Source organism: Delphinapterus leucas, chromosome 6, assembly GCF_059928025.1.
Source record: "Delphinapterus leucas isolate spDelLeu-1000000601 "Yukka" chromosome 6, BTC_Dleu_Yukka2, whole genome shotgun sequence".
NCBI lineage: Eukaryota > Metazoa > Chordata > Mammalia > Artiodactyla > Monodontidae > Delphinapterus > Delphinapterus leucas.
This window is the reverse complement of record NC_143134.1, coordinates 88,975,961-88,993,560: the sequence shown is the minus strand read 5'-3', so window position 1 is coordinate 88,993,560 and position 17,600 is coordinate 88,975,961. Positions and strand designations below refer to the sequence as shown.

Sequence of the window (17,600 nt, the reverse complement as noted above, 5' to 3'; positions counted from 1 at the left end):
TTTTGAGCAAGGGTGGACAGAGGATGGCACAGTTAGACATAATTGAATATGTTAGCATCATAATGTGGAGTGTAGACCTGTTGTGTCTGCAGTTGCTTTGGATGAGGCTTTTAGTTACATCACTAGACTGTTTATTTTATTTATTTTTGGCTGTGTTGGGTCATCGTTACTGCGTGCAGGCTTTCCCTAGTTGTGGCGAGCAGGGGCTACTCTTCTTTGCGGTGCACACACAGGCTACTCACTACCGTGACTTCTCTTGTTGCAGAGCACGGGCTCTAGGCGCGCGGGCTTCAGTAGTTGCGGCATACAGGCTCAATAGTTGTGGCTCGCAGGCTCTAGAATGCAGGCTCAGTAGTTGTGGCGCACGGGCTTAGTTGCTCCGTGGCATGGGGGATCTTCCCGGACCAGGGCTTGAACCTGTGCCGCCTGCATTGGCAGGTGGATTCTTAACCACTGCGTCACCGGGGAAGCCCCGGTAAGGTAGTTCTTGATTAGTCCTGTGATTGTTGTGTAGTGTCTGGGTCTAGTCACTAGTTTTCTGGTTGTTTTCCTGCTAACCACATATATCAGGCATCTGTTTTCATGTCGGTTCATCTTTGGTTAAATCATAGTTTGCTTTACGTTTTCTCTCGACAGAGTGTATGGATTGTAAACACATATTTGAACTCTGTAGTTGTAGTCTAGTTAATTTGTTCAGTAAATGTTAGATTCCTAACATCACGTTGTCTATCTGTAGATGAAGCAAATGCTTGAACTCTATAATGAATTAAGGAGTGAAATTTGAGCATGTAGACAAAGAGGGGCCATGTTCACAGTCTTATTTTCCCCCCAGCTCTTCTGTCATTTCATGTTCCTTTTTTTTTTTTTCATGTTCGTTTTTAAAAGATCTGAACACCTTTCCTTCTCCCCTCTATGTTAGGGGACCCTGTTGTCCTCATTTATTCCTGTTGAATTTGTCCCTCCCTAGACTGAATCTCTTTGAGGGCAAGAAATACTTCTTTTTGTTTTCACAGCATCTAGCACATGGTAGAAATGCAATAAGTATTTGAATTAATTGTGACTTTTATTCAGTAAGACTTACAAAGCACTCAGTCACACTTCATCTTTTCAGATGTGTGTATGTGTATATATGTATAAATTTTTTATTGATTTGGACTGGTCATGGTCTAGATATTTTCCAAATCCATGTAATTCTTAAGAGATAAATCTTGAAAAGATGGTTTAGAGCAATCTACTTTTTACCAGCGTAAGTAAAATGATTTTAGACATACTTCCTTGAGGGGAAAATAATCCTTGTGCATGCAAATCTGGATTGTAGAAGTGAAGGAAAGAAAAATTTATTAAAAGAATGTGTAAATCTTAACTTTTCCTAACCTTTATGTTCACCTGCTCAGTACGTGTAATGGTTAGAGACTTCCTTAGTTGCACGTGCCTCCCTTCCCCCCTTTCCCATTAATTTGTTGGACTGTGGGGTGAGAAAGGAGGGTGGAGCCTTTCGGCTATTTTCACCAGCCCTGGTTCTGCTCTGCTCCCAGAAAGACATGGGCCCAATTTGTTGTTTGCCTTAACTCAAGAATGGGAATAATAGTTTATTTTAAAAAGAGAGTGTCCCATTGCTGGACAGTAATGATCCTTCCCCGGTAAGTAGTACCAGTTCTTGAATGGTTTAATGACTGCATAATAGTCCGCCAAGCACACATACCATAATCTCACCTAACAAATACTTATTTGTTAAACATTTAGGTTACTTCTAGTTCCCTTTTAAATTGTTGCTGTAATGTGATGGACATATTTGTGCTTATGGCTTTTCTCATATTTTGGAATATAATTTCAGAATTTGTCAGATGAAAGATCAATTACTCGAACTGTTAATTTGTTAATGAAATCTCCTTGATTACTTTCCAGGAGATTAATATTTGCCATCATGGAAGCAGTGAGAATATTTGGATTTTTAGATAATTTGGATTCGACCTCTTCATTTTTTAGGTACCCAGACTTGGACCTAGAGGAGGAGTAAGGCACTTGTTCGAGTCAGCGTTGACCAAGCACCTAACTCATCATTTTTTGGTTTTTTTTTTTCCCTTTGTCTGTTAGCCTATGATTTGAGTGCCTTTGAGCAGATGGTATGCAGCTTTTGTAACAGTGAACAATTTTTTTTCTGGAGAGTAATGTGGCCATTTTGGAGAAGGCCGTTTGGCCTTTTGAGCAATTTATTTTGTGGAAAGTACATTATTTAATACTGGCCTAGAGATCATACACCTGTATATCCTCTACTTCACTTATATGAGAAAAATGTAAATGAAGGAAGCTGTCATCAGAAGTGATTTTGGAGGATGCAAGTTCTGGGACAATATGTAGACCTAAGTCCAATGTTATTTTTAACACAGTAACTGCAACAATTTGCCACAGTAACAATAATACTACACTCTAACACAAAGGTTAAATTGTTGGTTATATTATGGTTACCAAGACAGGGAAAGGCCACATTAAACAGAAGATGTCCTTAAAATAGTAATGTGTTATTGCTTAAAAGGTTAAACTGTTTTCTATAATTCTAGTCTTGTGAAATAGAAAACAGTTGTGCTGGGTGAATTAGTCATATAGTTATATGTAAATAAACATTAGAAATGAGATGTGTAGGGAGTTGCAGATTCAGTCCCATCTCAGGAATGTTTTCATGGCAGGACTTTTTAAATATAGGTGCATCCTGAGAGAAGGCTGAAGTTACCATGTCCTTGTAATGCTCAGCAGTTGGTAGGTTAGGGAAAAATAGAACTATTGATTTTCAGATATAGTATAACCTCAGTAATCTTAACTGAGGGAGAGTTAGGGAAGTAGTGGAAGTCAGAAACAAGTTACAAGGAAACAAATTTATTTTTAAATGCTTAAAATAGCTTTAAATAGGCATTGTGGAATAGTTGTTCCTTACTAATCCAACTAGATAGATTATAAAGAAGAATGTTACTTTTAAAATTCTTCAGTTAGAAGGTGGTTTAGTGGGTTGAGTCTGAACCTTAGAGCCAGATAGACTTGGCTTCAAATTATGGCTCTGGTGTTTATGAGATGTTTCGCTTTAAGCAAGTTGGTTAACCCTAACTTGCAGTATGTAAAGATCAGAAAGCCCAGTTTGGTTCCTGGCATGAAGTTTACTATTACCAGATTGAGGTTTTAAAAACTGCTGTATTGCTTAGATAAAAAGTCATCTTTCATAACTAAACTAATACAGCTAGAATTTTGGAGAAGAAACTCCTTGAGTGTGGCACAACAGTTTTTATTATGTACATGTATGTTATGTTAGTTTTCTATTGTGTGTAACAAATAATCACAAATTTAGTAGCTTAAAACACAGATCTGTTATCTCACAGTTTCCATGGATCGAAGTCCTGGTATGGGTTAGCTGTAGAGTCTTCTGTTCAGGGTCTTATTTGGCTGGAGCTGTGATTTTTATTAGAGACTTGATGGCCTCTTCCAAGCTCACTGTTGTTGGTGTAATGTGGTTCTTGTGATTATAGGGCTGAGGTTCCCCCATTTTCTTGCTAGCTGTCAACTGGTGACCATTCTCAGTTCCTAGGTGCCCTCAGGTCTACCACATGGCCCCCTTCATATGACTTCTCAGAACCTAGCAGCTTAGTCTATAAGGTTGGCAGGAGAATCTCTTTAGGAAGGGCTCAACTTCTCTTTTGAGAGCTTTCTCTCATTAAGTCAGGCCTACCCAAGGTAATCTCCCCTTTGATTAACTTAAAATTCAGTGACTTGGAATCTTAATTATATTTGAAAATCCCTTCACCTCTGTGAAAGGGTTTGTGTAATTTAGGTCATATAATTTAACCTAATCATGGGAATGAAATTCACCATATTTACAGTCCTACCCACACACCAGGGAGGGATGGATTATACAGGAGATATACACCAGAGGTGGGAATCTTGGAGACCATCTTAGAATTCTTCTTCCCTTCTCTCCCCCTACTCCCCCCCCCACCCCGCTTCCCCCTGCAAGGACCAGGGTTTGCCAGTTTTTTACACGTATTACTGAAATCTGTTTTCCCAGCCAGCTCTTGTACTAGCAGTTTGTGAGACTGCTTTAAGTATGATAGTTGAAGGTAGATGGCCTTGTTAAAACACTCTTCAAATGTACTTATTGTGCAAAGTGTAAGCTTAAGATTGCAGAAAGAATATGAAGCCTACATCAAGGAACAGAGACCATTTTGAGAGAGGAGAGAACTGCTTTAAAGTAGTAAAAGCACTCCTTACATTAAATGAGTCAGGAATGTGAAACTACTTCCTTTGAAATATTTTCTACTCTTGCCCTCAGATAAACCCAGGGCTCCTACCTCTATTCTGATTTTTGCCTTTATTATGGCATTTAAAACATTATCCTGTAGTTGGCTGCTTGCATCTTTCTTTTTAAAACTAGAATAAGCTCCTTGAGGGTGGGATCCATGTTTTATTTCATTTTCTAACATAACTCTGCTTATAAGAGGCAGTGAGTAAATATTCCTTGATTCAGTCATTTATATTTCATCACAGTGGTAAAGGGTATTGGCACATTCATGTTTATAGTACAGAGAAAAGCTTTAGTTCATGTCCAAAACATTTTGTGGAGCAGTACTAATGAATTCTAAAGTTACTGCCCTCAATTTTGCTTTCAATCCTAGGAAGGTCTTTGGAAGTAATTTTACTGTTAGCAACAGGCCTGGTCATTTATCTGTTTACCAGGCTCGTAGCAAACCAGAAACAAAAATTTATAAAGGGGCTAAAGAAGGTTATTATAGCAGGATTATTCATGTAATTAGCATGCCACTTTATGATCTGTCTCTGCCTCCCTCTCTGGCTGCTTCCTTACTGACCAGTTACACTGAACATTTTGTAGTTTCTTGACTGCACTGTTAGCAATTACCTCTCCAAAGCACCAGTATGGACCATTATCACAGAAAGATACTTTTTTTTTTTTTTTTTGCAGTACGTGGGCCTCACTGTTGTGGCCTCTCCCGTTGAGCACAGGCTCCGGACGCGCAGGCTCAGACTGCCATGGCTCACGGGCCCAGCCGCTCCGCGGCATGTGGGATCTTCCCGGACCAGGGCATGAACCCGTGTCCCCTGCATTGGCAGGTGGACTCTCAACCACTGCGCCACCAGGGAAGCCCGAAAGATACTTTTTTATACAGTGATTTGCTTTTGTTTCTTTTATAGCATATACTTCTTGAAGGTAGGAAATCATAACTATCTTTTGTTTTTAGTGCCTGTCACAGAATAGACACTTAACATGTAAGGGAATGAGTGCAGCAATGAAACTAAAAACAAGACAGCCTTAAAGACATGGTCTCTATTAGTGTAGGAACAAGCGGCTACATAAACCTGAACCCCCAAAGGCAGTTCACGCCACAGCACAGTGGAACAGGTGATACTCATGATGTCTGTGATCAAAAATGCTACAGATTAAGTATACTTACATATGAGTTTAAGGGGATTAACTCACAATCTAGTCAAGCATTTAAAACATGCAGTCATTTACTTTGAGGCTTATGATCTTGTCCTTTATTCATTAGGAAGGTTGCTAGGTTTGTGTTGAATAGAGCTGAGATCTCCACAATGAAAATCTTGTTTTCTATACTTGGGATCACTATAGAAATTTTGCCATAGATGTTCTGAAATCTCTCTTCCCTTGCATGATCATTTGGAATGTTAGCTTAAAAAGAGAATGAAAAATTAATCATCGCCAGGTAGACACTAATCTTTCTGTACTTAAGTGATTTTTACTTCAGGTTTTCTTGACTTGAAGTCTTATCTGTCATTTAGGGTTTCAGAATTAATGCCAACAGAAAAGATATCAATAGATATTATATGGGAAACATAGGAAGGACTTTGCGTTCTTGAGCAGTGCTATTTTGCCTTTAAAGAAAGTTTTTATAAGAGAGATCCATTGCCAGAGGCAACCTTTGTCATCCTTATATTTGTTTTGATGTTTAAGATTAATTTTTTATTTCTTTTCAGTCTCTGCTAACAAAATCATCAGATACCTAGAAAATCCAGACTGTCCTTCATAGGCATGATTCTCCACATTGGTGCAGCTAGCCATGAACTATCCTTTTCTTCTCCCTCTTTTTCCCAGATATCTCCCGGGGCCAATTCAGCACCTCTACCTGGCCATCCTAACAAGGTGATTTGTGAAAGGGTGAGACTTCAGAGCCTGTTCCCTCTCCTCCCAAGTGATCAGAACACTACCATTCAAGAGGATGCTCACTTCAAAGCTTTCTTCCAGGTTCTTATATATTTACCCTTTGCCTTCATAGGGCTGAAAGCCACAAGATACATTCTAGGTTGTTTCTAGGAAGGCTTGAGACAAAATTCTCAGAATCTTCTTACTTCTTATTTTCTATTATATGTGGGAATAAGTATTCTTCTTAGAGGGAGTCTTTAACATAACTTTTTCAGCCAGCTTTTCTGAAGAATGTTTGTCTTGTCTTGAGCTGCTGTTACTATTTGACCACTTAATATTCTTGTTTTTTTATCTTTTGGTCTTAATCACTTGTCCTAATAGGTCTAGTTCTGTAGGAAGGTAGAAGATATTACAGAATATGTGAAATTGTATATAGGGAAGGAAAAATGGAAGCATGTAAGGTATTTTTTAAAGTCATCACTACTTATTTGCTTAACATCCAGAGTTTGATAGTAATGCATATTTCAAAGAGAAAACATGGTTACTTGCCTTCTGTAACTTTTTATACCTGTGGGTAAAATGTGTTTAAAAATTTGGTTACATACAAAATGAAAACAAATTAAGGTATGAATGGATTTAAACTGTCATTAGGTTATTAACAAGAATACTAGGATGTGCTCACATAAATCATTGGCTACTACATTTACAATCCATTATTCCTAGAGAAGCAAGTTTTAGTAATGGAATTTGTTATTACCACAAAGGAAACTAAGTTACAGAATTGCTTTTGTATACTAGGGTTGTGGGCCAAGTCATGTAATTGTATACTAGGGTTGTGGGCCAAGTCATGTAATTGTACATGTGTATATAAACCTGAGGTAGTGAGAGTTGCTAATCAAATCTAGGACTTTTGGATAGAGCTAGCTCATTTTCTGTTTGTGTGGGAGTGACAGGTTGGGAATTGGGACTAGTTCTGAAAGAGAAATGCTTGTGACACATTAAATTGGAGGTGTAGGATTTCTGAGGGTAGGTGTTTAGGTGATCTAGGGCTCTTTAATCTGCCTTCTTTGTTAATATTTGTGCCAGGTTCTCTGCTTTGTGTGTATTGTCTCCTTTTGTTTTTAACCGTCATAATAAACTAGTCCTGGATGGTTTTCTAGATGAAGAAATAGGCTCAGAGAATCTCGCTGAGATGCCCAATTACATATCTAGTTGTTGGCAGAACAGAAATGCAAATCCAACTTTTGCTATTTCTTGTCTACTACATCATACCAGCTTTGGATGTTAACAGATAATTCTGTAAACACAGTTCAGTGTATGTTAAGAGACATCATCTGTATTGAATTGAATGGCATATTGAGTGCCATTTTAGATACAGCATTAGCTTGCAAGAGCTTGATCTTTAACAATAGACCAATATAGCTAAGGAAGAAATTGACTTTGTACCGTCGCTACTGCCACTAATAAACAGTTATTTGACACTTTCTGTGTTCTCCAGACCTCCTTTGAGTCTTTAAGCATTAACTCAATATTAACTTTAAACTCAAAGAGTAGCTGCCAAATGCAATAGATTAAACCCATGTTTTGGGACTTCCCTGGTGGCACAGTGGTTAAGAATCTGCCTGCCAATGCAGAGGACACGGGTTCAAGCCCTGATCCATGCCTACATGCCACAGAGCAGCTAAGCCCATGTGCCACAACTACTGAAGCCCGCGCGCCTAGACCCGTGCTCCGCAACAAGAAAAGCCACTGCAATGAGAAGCCCGTGCACCGCAACAAAGAGTAGCCCCCGCTCGCCACTACTAGAGAAAGCCTGCATGCAGCAACAAAGACCTAAGCAACCATAAATATATAAATTAATTAGTTTTTTAAAAAAAGAATTAAACCCATGTTTTGAAAATAAAACCAAAAAGTTAGACCCAGTTCCATTGGATGTTGCAGAAAGGTGAAAGGTGTTACTGTTAAGTTTTTATTTATAGTCCTAATTTAACTTAAATCTTACTTTTCTCTAACTTTAGAATAAGGCCCTCAATGTACTTTGCTCCCAAGAGAGACTGGAGATTTTCTTTGCCCACTTATTACCCTACCACTGTTCCACATGAAGCAAAGTAAATCCTTCTCATATCCCCTTCGAGATATTGTCAGATACCTTCAACCAATTCTGATACCATGATTAGGTGTGATTTCTTAGTTCCAGTTATGGTTCTCATCCTTATAAAACTTAGTTGCCATGTAAAAACTAGAACCTATGCAGCCACGTCGTATCCTCAGAAAGTTATTCCCTTAATGCAGTTTTCTCTCGGCTTTCCTCCAAGTTCCTTTCCTCCCAACTCTTTCTGCTTTTCCTTCCCCCTTGACTCCATCCATTCTAAACAGACTCACCTACCTCTTCCATTTTTTTCTTGAAGCACCCTCTCCACTTCCATATTGTAGCTGAAACTAGTCTCTTTTACGAGGACATCATTTTCCCTGTAGCCTTTTCTAAGGGTAAAGAAATTACTGCTTTTTCCTGCTCCAAGGATGGGATTGGGTATGTAGCTAGTAGGTAGGATGGTCATAGAGGTGAAGGAAAGTGTTGATACACTCCTGGATCCTTGTTTTTAATCACTAGTCTTCTTTGAACAAAAAGCTCACCCTGGTTTTTTTTTTTGCGGTATGCGGGCCTCACACTGTCGTGGCCCCTCCCGCCACGGAGCACAGGCTCCGGACGCGCAGGCCCAGCGGCCACAGCCCACCGGCCCGTCTGCTCCGCGGCATGCGGGATCCTCCCGGACTGGCGCACGAACCCGCGTCCCCTGCGTCGGCAGGCGGACTCCCAACTACTGCGTCACCAGGGAAGCCCCTCATCCTGTTTTTGATCTCTTTTTTCATCTCCACTACTTACCAAGTTTGTGTCACTGTCCTTGTTTATTAAAGACTTTTGCACTTTGCTGCTTTTTGTTTTTCTAGTCAAAATCTTTCAAATTTCGTATGTTTTTTAATTTTAAAAATTATGAAATATTTCATACATGCAAGTTATAAAATATAAAGAAGACATATGTATAAGTTTTTAAAAATCACCATCTAGCTTAAGAAATCAACTATTGCCAATGTTTTTGAAGCTTCCATATTATATTCAGGTGCTGTCCCAAACCTGTGCCTTGGGTAAAGCTCTGTTGAATTTTGTGTTCAGTATCTCTTTGCTTTTCTGTGTGGTTTTTACTACATATAGTATACCTCAATACTATACTATTTAGTTTCTGAACTTAATGTAAATGGTATCATACTTTGTGTATTTTTGCCATTTTGAAATTCATCCATATTGATGCATGTGGCTGTGTCCTGTAGATTCATTTTCCTGCTTTTAGCGTTACATTTATATGAATGTACTGTACTATAGTTTATCCCTTCTCTTTTTGATGGACATTTGGGTAGTCTCCAGTTTTCTCTTACTATTATTAGAAACAGTGTTGCCATGAATATTCTTGTATGTTCCCTGGTGTACATTTAGTTGGTATTTTAATGTTCCTTTAAAAATGATGGCTTTGTGTATTTCTTGCTCTTTTTTTTCCCCCTACAAAAGAGGTTTAAGTAGATGCACATTTGCGTCTCTATAAAAATAAGCCTATATTTAAAATTAGAATCAAAGTGCCTCCTGTAATTTTTTTAAATTAAAATTAAGGTATAATTAACATACAGTAAAATTCACCTTTTTCCGTGTACAGGTCTGTGAGTTTTGACAAACACATACAGATGTGGGACCATTACAATCAAGATATAGGATAGTTTCAGCACCCCCCAAAATTCCCTCATGTCTGTTTGCTATCAGCCCCCTATAATTTTAAAATTAGCAGTTTCGTGCTACCAACCAATTCAGTGATGGTGATTGAAGATTGTATGCTCTCATTAAAAAGTCATGTACATCGTGGGGAACTTGAATTTCAGGTGTGGCACAACCCGTGATTTCAGGTGTGTGTGTGTTTAACATATACATATATTCTTTTTAAAAATATTTTCCATTATGGTTTATCATAGGATATTGAATATAGTTTTCTGTGCTATACAGTAGGACCTTGTTGTTTATCCATTCTATATAGAAAAGCTAACCCCAACCTCCCACTCCACCCCTCCCCCAGTCCTCTCCCCCTTGGCAACCACAAGTCTGTTCTCTATGTCTGTGAGTTTGTTTCTGTTTTGTAGATAGGTCCATTGGTACCATACTTTAGTGATATCATATGGTATTTGTCTTTCTCTTTCTGACTTCACTTAGCATGATAATCTCTAGTTCCATCCATGTTGCTGCACATGGCATTATTTCGTTCTTTTTTATGGCTGGGTAGTATTCCATTTGTGTGTGTGTATACACACACACACACACACACACCCCTCACACATTCGTTATCCATTCTTCTATTGATGGACATTTAGGTTGTTTCCATGTCTTGGCTATTGTGTACAATGCTGCTATGAACGTAAGGGTGCATGTATTTCTTTTTTCAGTATGTGGGCCTCTCACTGTTGTGGCCTCTCACCCATTGCGGAGCACAGGCTCTGGACCCGCAGGCTCAGTGGCCATGGTTCACGGGCCCAGCTGCTCCGCGGCACGTGGAATCTTCCCGGACCGGGGCACGAACCCATGTCCCCTGCATCGGCAGGCGGACTTTCAACCACTGCGCCACCAGGGAAGACAGGAACAAAAACTTTTCCAAAAATTGTCATAAAGGGAAATACACCATAAAGATACTAAATCATATTGTAAAGAAATAGTTTCAAGTCAGTGAGTTCCATGTTGTTAAAACACAGTGGATGGGAAACAACCTAAGTGTCCCATCATCGGATGAATGGATAAAGATGTGGCACATATATACAATGGAATATTACTCAGTCATAAAAAGAAATGAAATTGAGCTATTTGTAATGAGGTGGATAGACCTAGAGTGTCATACAGAGTGAAGTAAGTCAGAAAGAGAAAGACAAATACCGTATGCTAACACATATATATGGAATTTAAGGAAAAAAAAGTCATGAAGAACCTAGGGGTAAGACAGGAATAAAGACACAGACCTACTAGAGAATGGACTTGAGGATATGGGGAGGGGGAAGGGTAAGCTGTGACAAAGCGAGAGAGAGGCACGGACATATATACACTACCAAACGTAAGGTAGATAGCTAGTGGGAAGCAGCCGCATAGCACAGGGAGATCAGCTCGGTGCTTTGTGACCTCCTGGAGGGGTGGGATAGGGAGGGTGAGAGGGAGGGAGACGCAAGAGGGAAGAGATATGGGAATATATGTATAACTCATTCACTTTGTTATAAAGCAGAAACTAGCACACCATTGTAAAACAATTACACTCCAATAAAGATGTTAGAAAAAAAAAAAAACTGGATGTTTTGCAGCCCTCATTCTACATGACCTCTTAGTTGAAACTCCATTACACTGGCTTTCACCATCACACTCCACTCTCCTCTCATCAGGTACTCAACATAAAATGTTGGAGCTTCTCAGCGTTCAGTATTGGGCTTCCTTTTCATTGTATAAACTATTTTGAACAATTTTTGTCAATGCCTGTAACTTCGTTGACGTACCATCTATCTGTAGTATACCAAAAAGTCCTGAATTAACATATCTAGTCTGAGCTTCAGTTGTCTGCAGAATGACTCCATGTGGAGGGATCCCTTGATTCACAGGGATCCCTTGATTTCAGGTTGTTCTTAGCAGCTTTTCTGTTTTTGTTGGTTTCATGTTTATGCTTCAGATTATTTCATTGATCCTTGTTTATGGCTTCTGTGGAACTAAATATAGCATTTGAAAACAGTACAATTACAGCATCAAGGTAAATCAGTTTTTGTGAACCAGTGATGTTCTAAGAAAAATCTAGGGCTTAAGGTTGTTAATACATTATTCAGAAATTAGCCAAACAGCCCTCCCTAAACTCAGGAAGCCACTGCTGGGTTAGCAGTTATGGCCAATGAATATAGAAACATAATATTTTCACACGGTATTTTATCCTCTTCATTATGATGGAATTGCAATATGTTATACCACTACATTCCCTTTGCAAGCACTCACTGCACATAAAATTGTTCTGTTCTTTGGCCTTTTATGAAAAAACACAGACTTGGACCATGTCAAAAAGCAAAGTTCTGATTTTTTTTTTTTTTTTTAATGCATGGTCTGGTAACTTTTGAAAACAGAATATTTGAAGTCTCTTTTCCCTCCCGTACCTACAAGTAAAATAACATTCCAGGAGGATGTACTGTTTGAGTGGTTAGGAGGTTGGATTTTGTTCTGAAATCTTTTGAGCAGAGGAATCAAAGCTGTGCATTAGAAAATTAAAGTCCTTTGTGAAGTATATGAAACAGGACTATATATATGTTGTGTAGTTCAAAGGCAGTATATTCACTGAATTGTCTTTTGTACATCTTCACTAATAGAAACATATTTTACATAAATTTGAATATAGTTTAAACAAAGACTTCGTTTGTGGAAAATTAAATGAAAGAATGTGTAGAGATCATTTTGTACATTATGTGATTCAAATGTAAAGTTATTATTATTTACAAAAAGGGATCTGTCTTGGTGGTTATTCTTAGCAAGTTGCTTTATGTAGAGTGTTTCAGTTTTCTAAGTGCTTTCATGTCTCTTATTTTACATGAATGGAATTCAGTAAGTATTTCCTCTCCCAGGCCATTTAAATTTAATGGTTGTGGAATGAGAAACTTAATCTTTTGTCAGATAGCATAAGGCAAATAGAGTCTGGAAGTTTAAAAGAGGATTGGGAACTCAAAAATCTTGCTATGCTTATTTATTTGTAAATCTGAGATGAATGGTAGTCCTGAATAATGAGGGGAGAGCGGACCAGGTTATTGGAGATTTTATCTCCCCGACTCTAGTTGCCCCCTTGTTCCTTTGAGAAGTCCTTGGGGCTCACTAGTGTTTGCTGAAATCAGAGGCACTTTTCAATCACCATTTTTAATCTAGAACTTGGAACCTGTTTATGCTTTGGGGAAAGTTTGCATTATCTTCAAGACTTCCTGACTGACATATATATAAATATTATTTATATTTTATGTGTGTGTGTTTATACATATGCACGTGTGTTTGTATTTTTTTTCTCCTGTGGTATTTAGCATTTAATCATTTCTGATTTGCTTTTTTCGAAACTGTGGAATACTTTCTTATGGGTTGTTTTCACTTCTAATAATGTTTTGGTTATGAAGATTTGGTGTTACAGAGGTGTAATCCTGTAATCATTTTATCAGATGCTGAATACTGAGTATAAAAGCTAGCTGGCTAATTTTCTTCTGTCCTTCCTCCCTTGATCCCTGAATCTGCATCCGTATTCTGTACTGTAATATCTCTACAGTATTCTATACCAGTAGAGACAGTACTAGTACCTGACTTCACTCAACATCTTACAGGTTTAAGTTGTCAACATCTGGTACTTTCTAAAGTCAGCCTACAGGCACAGAGTCAGCAGGGACAGGAGGGAACTGCTCCCTCCTGAGATTTCAAAACATAAATTTTTCTGTAATGGTGAATTTATCCTTAGGGACTTTTCTTAAGAGAGTCCCTTATCTCTTAGTTCAGTGGTTCTCAGAGTGTAGTCCCAGACGAGCAATACCAAGCATCATATGGGATCATGTTAGAAATGCAAAATTCTTGGGTCCCAATCCAAACTGTCTGAATCAGAGACTGGGGAGTGGACCCAACAATCTGGTGTTTCTGATGCATGCAAAAGTTTGAGAACCACTAGCCTAGGTAATAGGAGTATTCCTCCAGATTCTGCTTTACATTTACTTCTGTCAAGAGTCGTTGTGGTAGCATAATTCTAGATCAGTTTTTATATTAATTTCTAAGTTTAGAGGTTCACAGACAACATGGGTAGTGAAAAATTTGAACCCCAGCCTTAGTGTGAGGAGCTAACCTGTGGTTTGAGTTCTCAGGGATGTGATCCCTTCTCCAGTTCTCAGTACATACAGAGTAGACACTGTGCCAATGGCTGACTTCTTCTAGTCTTCCCTTTTATTGAAAGCATAGTACTTTGGAAATTTTGGCCTTATGCAGGGGTCTCAGTGATAGGACCTTATCTTCTCTCCCTCCTGCGAATATCAAAAAACAAACCTGGTTTTCAGTTTTCCTCTTTGTTTCTGGTCCTTGGAAATTTCTCTTTTTCTCTGAATCCAGCAATACCTTTAAAAATTTTTTTTTGTATTTAAAGCATTATTTCTAGATGTTTATGTTAGGATTTTCACTTTTAGTCCATGATTTTGTCACAGAAGTCATTATAGTTACTTTATATCAAAGTTTATTTGATAAAATACTTATTTTATTATACTTATTTATACTTATTTCTGTTCTGTAACTACAACAGTGATCTTTCATGCCTTGTCCTATGTTGATTATAATAATTGAAAACCAATAAACATTCTTCATAGTATTAGGATACTTGTATAGTCATTGCAGAACCAAGTAGCATGTTTGGCCCATGGAGGAGGAGTTGTAATCTTTTGACTACCTATCCTACTCAGAGGATGCTTTAGGTGACAAAATGATATGGATTTGTCCTCCACTCTCTGATTGCCTTTTTTTTTTAAAATATTTATTTTCTTTATTTTTTTGGCTGCATTGGGTCTTTGTTGCAGCGCACGGGGTCTTCATCGAGGCACGTGGGCTCTTCATTGGGGCACGCGGCTTCTCTCTAGTTGTGGTGTGCGGGTTTTCTCTCTCTAGTTGTGGCGCGCAGGCTCCAGAGTGCATGCGCTCTGTAGTTTGTGGCACGCGGGCTCTCTTGTTGAGGTGCGCGGGCTTAGGTGCCCGACCAGGGATTGAACCCGCGTCCCCTGCATTGGAAGGCAGATTCTTTACCACTGGACCAGCAGGGAAGTCCGTGATTGCCTTTTTATATTTCTTATGATAAGAGAGCTGTGGGCTTAAGTTTTATTAAGAACTTGTAAGTTCTCAATCATACTGTTTTTGAATCCACATTGTGTATGGTATTTTTCTCAAAGTCCTCTGATTTGTTCTAATTTGTAATGATTGTTTTTCAGACCTGCTGTACTGCCATCACCCTGGGATTTCTTTTCATTGCACTTCTGGGTTACTTCTATTTCTTGGATCCTGTATTTATATATATGTCCCCAGGTGAAGGAGAGAGCATGCACGCATACATAAAAATCAATCAAGTAAAATTTTCTGAATGGATATGTGAGAAGCAACTTTGAATCTTAATACATCTGGCAAGGTCTTTGTTTTTTCCCTTATACTAGACTAATAGTTTGATTGGAGTATAAAACTCTAGATTCAACATTATTTTCCCCCAGAGCACTTTAGCATCTTTTGTTTTCTGTGGGAAGTCTAATGCTAATCTAATTCTTTTTCTTTGTAGGTTACTCCCCCTTTCTTTTTCTGGAAACTGAGAATTTTTTATGCAGTTCCTTAGAGTATTAAACTTGATAAGGAATATGATGAAACCATATTGCATATAGTAAAATAACCTTTTAGTAATCCCATGTCACTAAATATCAGTTGTGGTTTCCTGTTACTTTGAGTGAAAAACTAAGGCTTATTACCATAATCCTAATGAAGAGCTCACTTCCACGTCTTTTTTTTTTTTTTTGGCTGTACGTGGGCCTCTCACTGTTGTGGCCTCTCCCATTGCGGAGCACAGGCTCCGGACGCACAGGCTCAGTGGCCATGGCTCACGGGCCCAGCCGCTCTGTGGCATGTGGGATCTTCCCGAACCGGGGCACGAACCTGTGTCGCCTGCATTGGCAGGCGGACTCTCAACCACTGCGCCACCAGGGGAGCCCCACTTCCTAGTCTTTGTCTCTTCTTACACACTGAGAACCTTTCACAACACAAAGAGAAGGGATGGGAAACTTTCTCAGTCATCTTTCCTTATCTCCACTCTTAAAAGTAATGCATTTGTTGTAAAATAAGAATATGCTAACCCACAACCTGAACATCACTGAAAATATGTAAAGGTTGATAGCCTAAGTGTTTTTTCAATACTTAGTTATTTTGTGGATCTGTAGCATTCTCCTCCATTTGGGCAGTGAATTTTTAGAATTCAGAGTTCCATGTCTTAGCTTGCATCAAGCTTTGCGGTACAGATTTATACATATGAAAGCCAATGATTATGATTGGTTGCTAGCATATTGTACCTCAAAAAGTCAATGTTAATCAAGTCTGTTTTACCACACGTGGAGATCACATTTCTAATGCTTATGTGTAGTTCATGTATGAGTTTGTCAAGTCTTAGTTGTTCTGTTGTTTTGTTTTAATCAGAATATCTAAATATTAATGGTTATTTTTCACTTTCTAAGTTTTAGGATTATCAGAACATAACTGATTTTCTTATTAAAATCAAGGGGTTAAAAACAACTATTTTTAATAGCACCATTAAATATAGGGAGAAAATAAGGTTAGTGTGAGGAAAGTTACAAGAGTATTTGTATATGGTTCTGAAAACTATTTTCTATTTTAGTTATAACAAATGTGAATTATAATATTCTTAAGTATAGAAGGAAAATGACATGGTTTTTTGAATACATCTGCTAAATAATTTAGAATGATCAAAAGTAACCATTTAGCAGTTTGCTTCATTCCCATCAGTTTAATCAGTTCTGTTTTATATGCTTATATTTTAAAATCTAACATAGTATGTAACCTCATATATTCTTTAGCTAATATTAACATTTTTGTTCTAGCAGCAGGTGCCAATCAAAAGTTCCCTAATGCCCAAATGATTAGAATTTGCAGGAGTAGACTGGAGATAGGAGAGGCTCTATTAGAAAACACACAGCCCATATCAGACTTTCAGTTAACTTGTAATTTTGACAGTTTTGATGAGAGACTCAATTGGAAAATTGAGTTGTGTGGGGAATCCTGGAGAGTTAATAATTCAGTTAAGTGATCCACACCAATTTTATAGCTAAACCCTTGAAAACTTGAGACTGTGCTTCAACATTAACAGGTATGGGTTTTTAATTATCTACCACTCCCATGATCTACCTGAAATGCCATGTCTTTCCCAAAGATATTCTATGATATTCTAGTTAAGAACTAGATCAGTTGACTGTTTTTTAATGTTTTAAATAAATTTTACTTTGTCCACATAAACATTATTAAATAATAAATGTAATGGCCTTAAATAACAGGAATAAAGAAGGCAGGCAAGTGTGATTTTAAATCAAATCAAGGGCCTACTTAAATTATACCCCCTTAAGCAGAAACTGACACACCGTTGTAAAGCAATTATACCCCAATAAAGATGTTAAAAAAAAAATTATACCCCCTCCTAAATTGATCTCTCAGCTAACAATTAATGCCTAAAAGAGTAACTGTTAACTGATGGGAGGATAGTAGATCTTCTCAGTTGAATTAGAGCTTTAAAGAGGTGGTCAAGTACCATAGAAATTGTTTATTGCCCTGTTGTGTACCTTGTGTGTTGTTACCTGG

The 17,600-nt window shown here is 38.2% G+C and overlaps 1 protein-coding gene across 5 annotated transcripts in view; it reads left to right on the top strand.

The window, feature by feature from the left end:
* Positions 1-17,600, top strand: part of RNF38 (ring finger protein 38) — a 123,714-nt gene that overhangs the window by 66,824 nt on the left and 39,290 nt on the right. For 2 of the 5 annotated variants that reach the window (XM_089913397.1, XM_022600284.3), the window contains exon 3: positions 6,110-6,259. The exons of 1 other annotated variant lie outside the window; for it this stretch is intronic. In XM_089913397.1, coding sequence (XP_089769523.1) covers positions 6,110-6,259 — 150 coding nt within the window. The remainder of the gene's footprint in view (positions 1-6,109; positions 6,260-17,600) is intronic. 2 more of the 5 variants (XM_089913399.1, XM_089913398.1) reach the window with 2 other exon arrangements.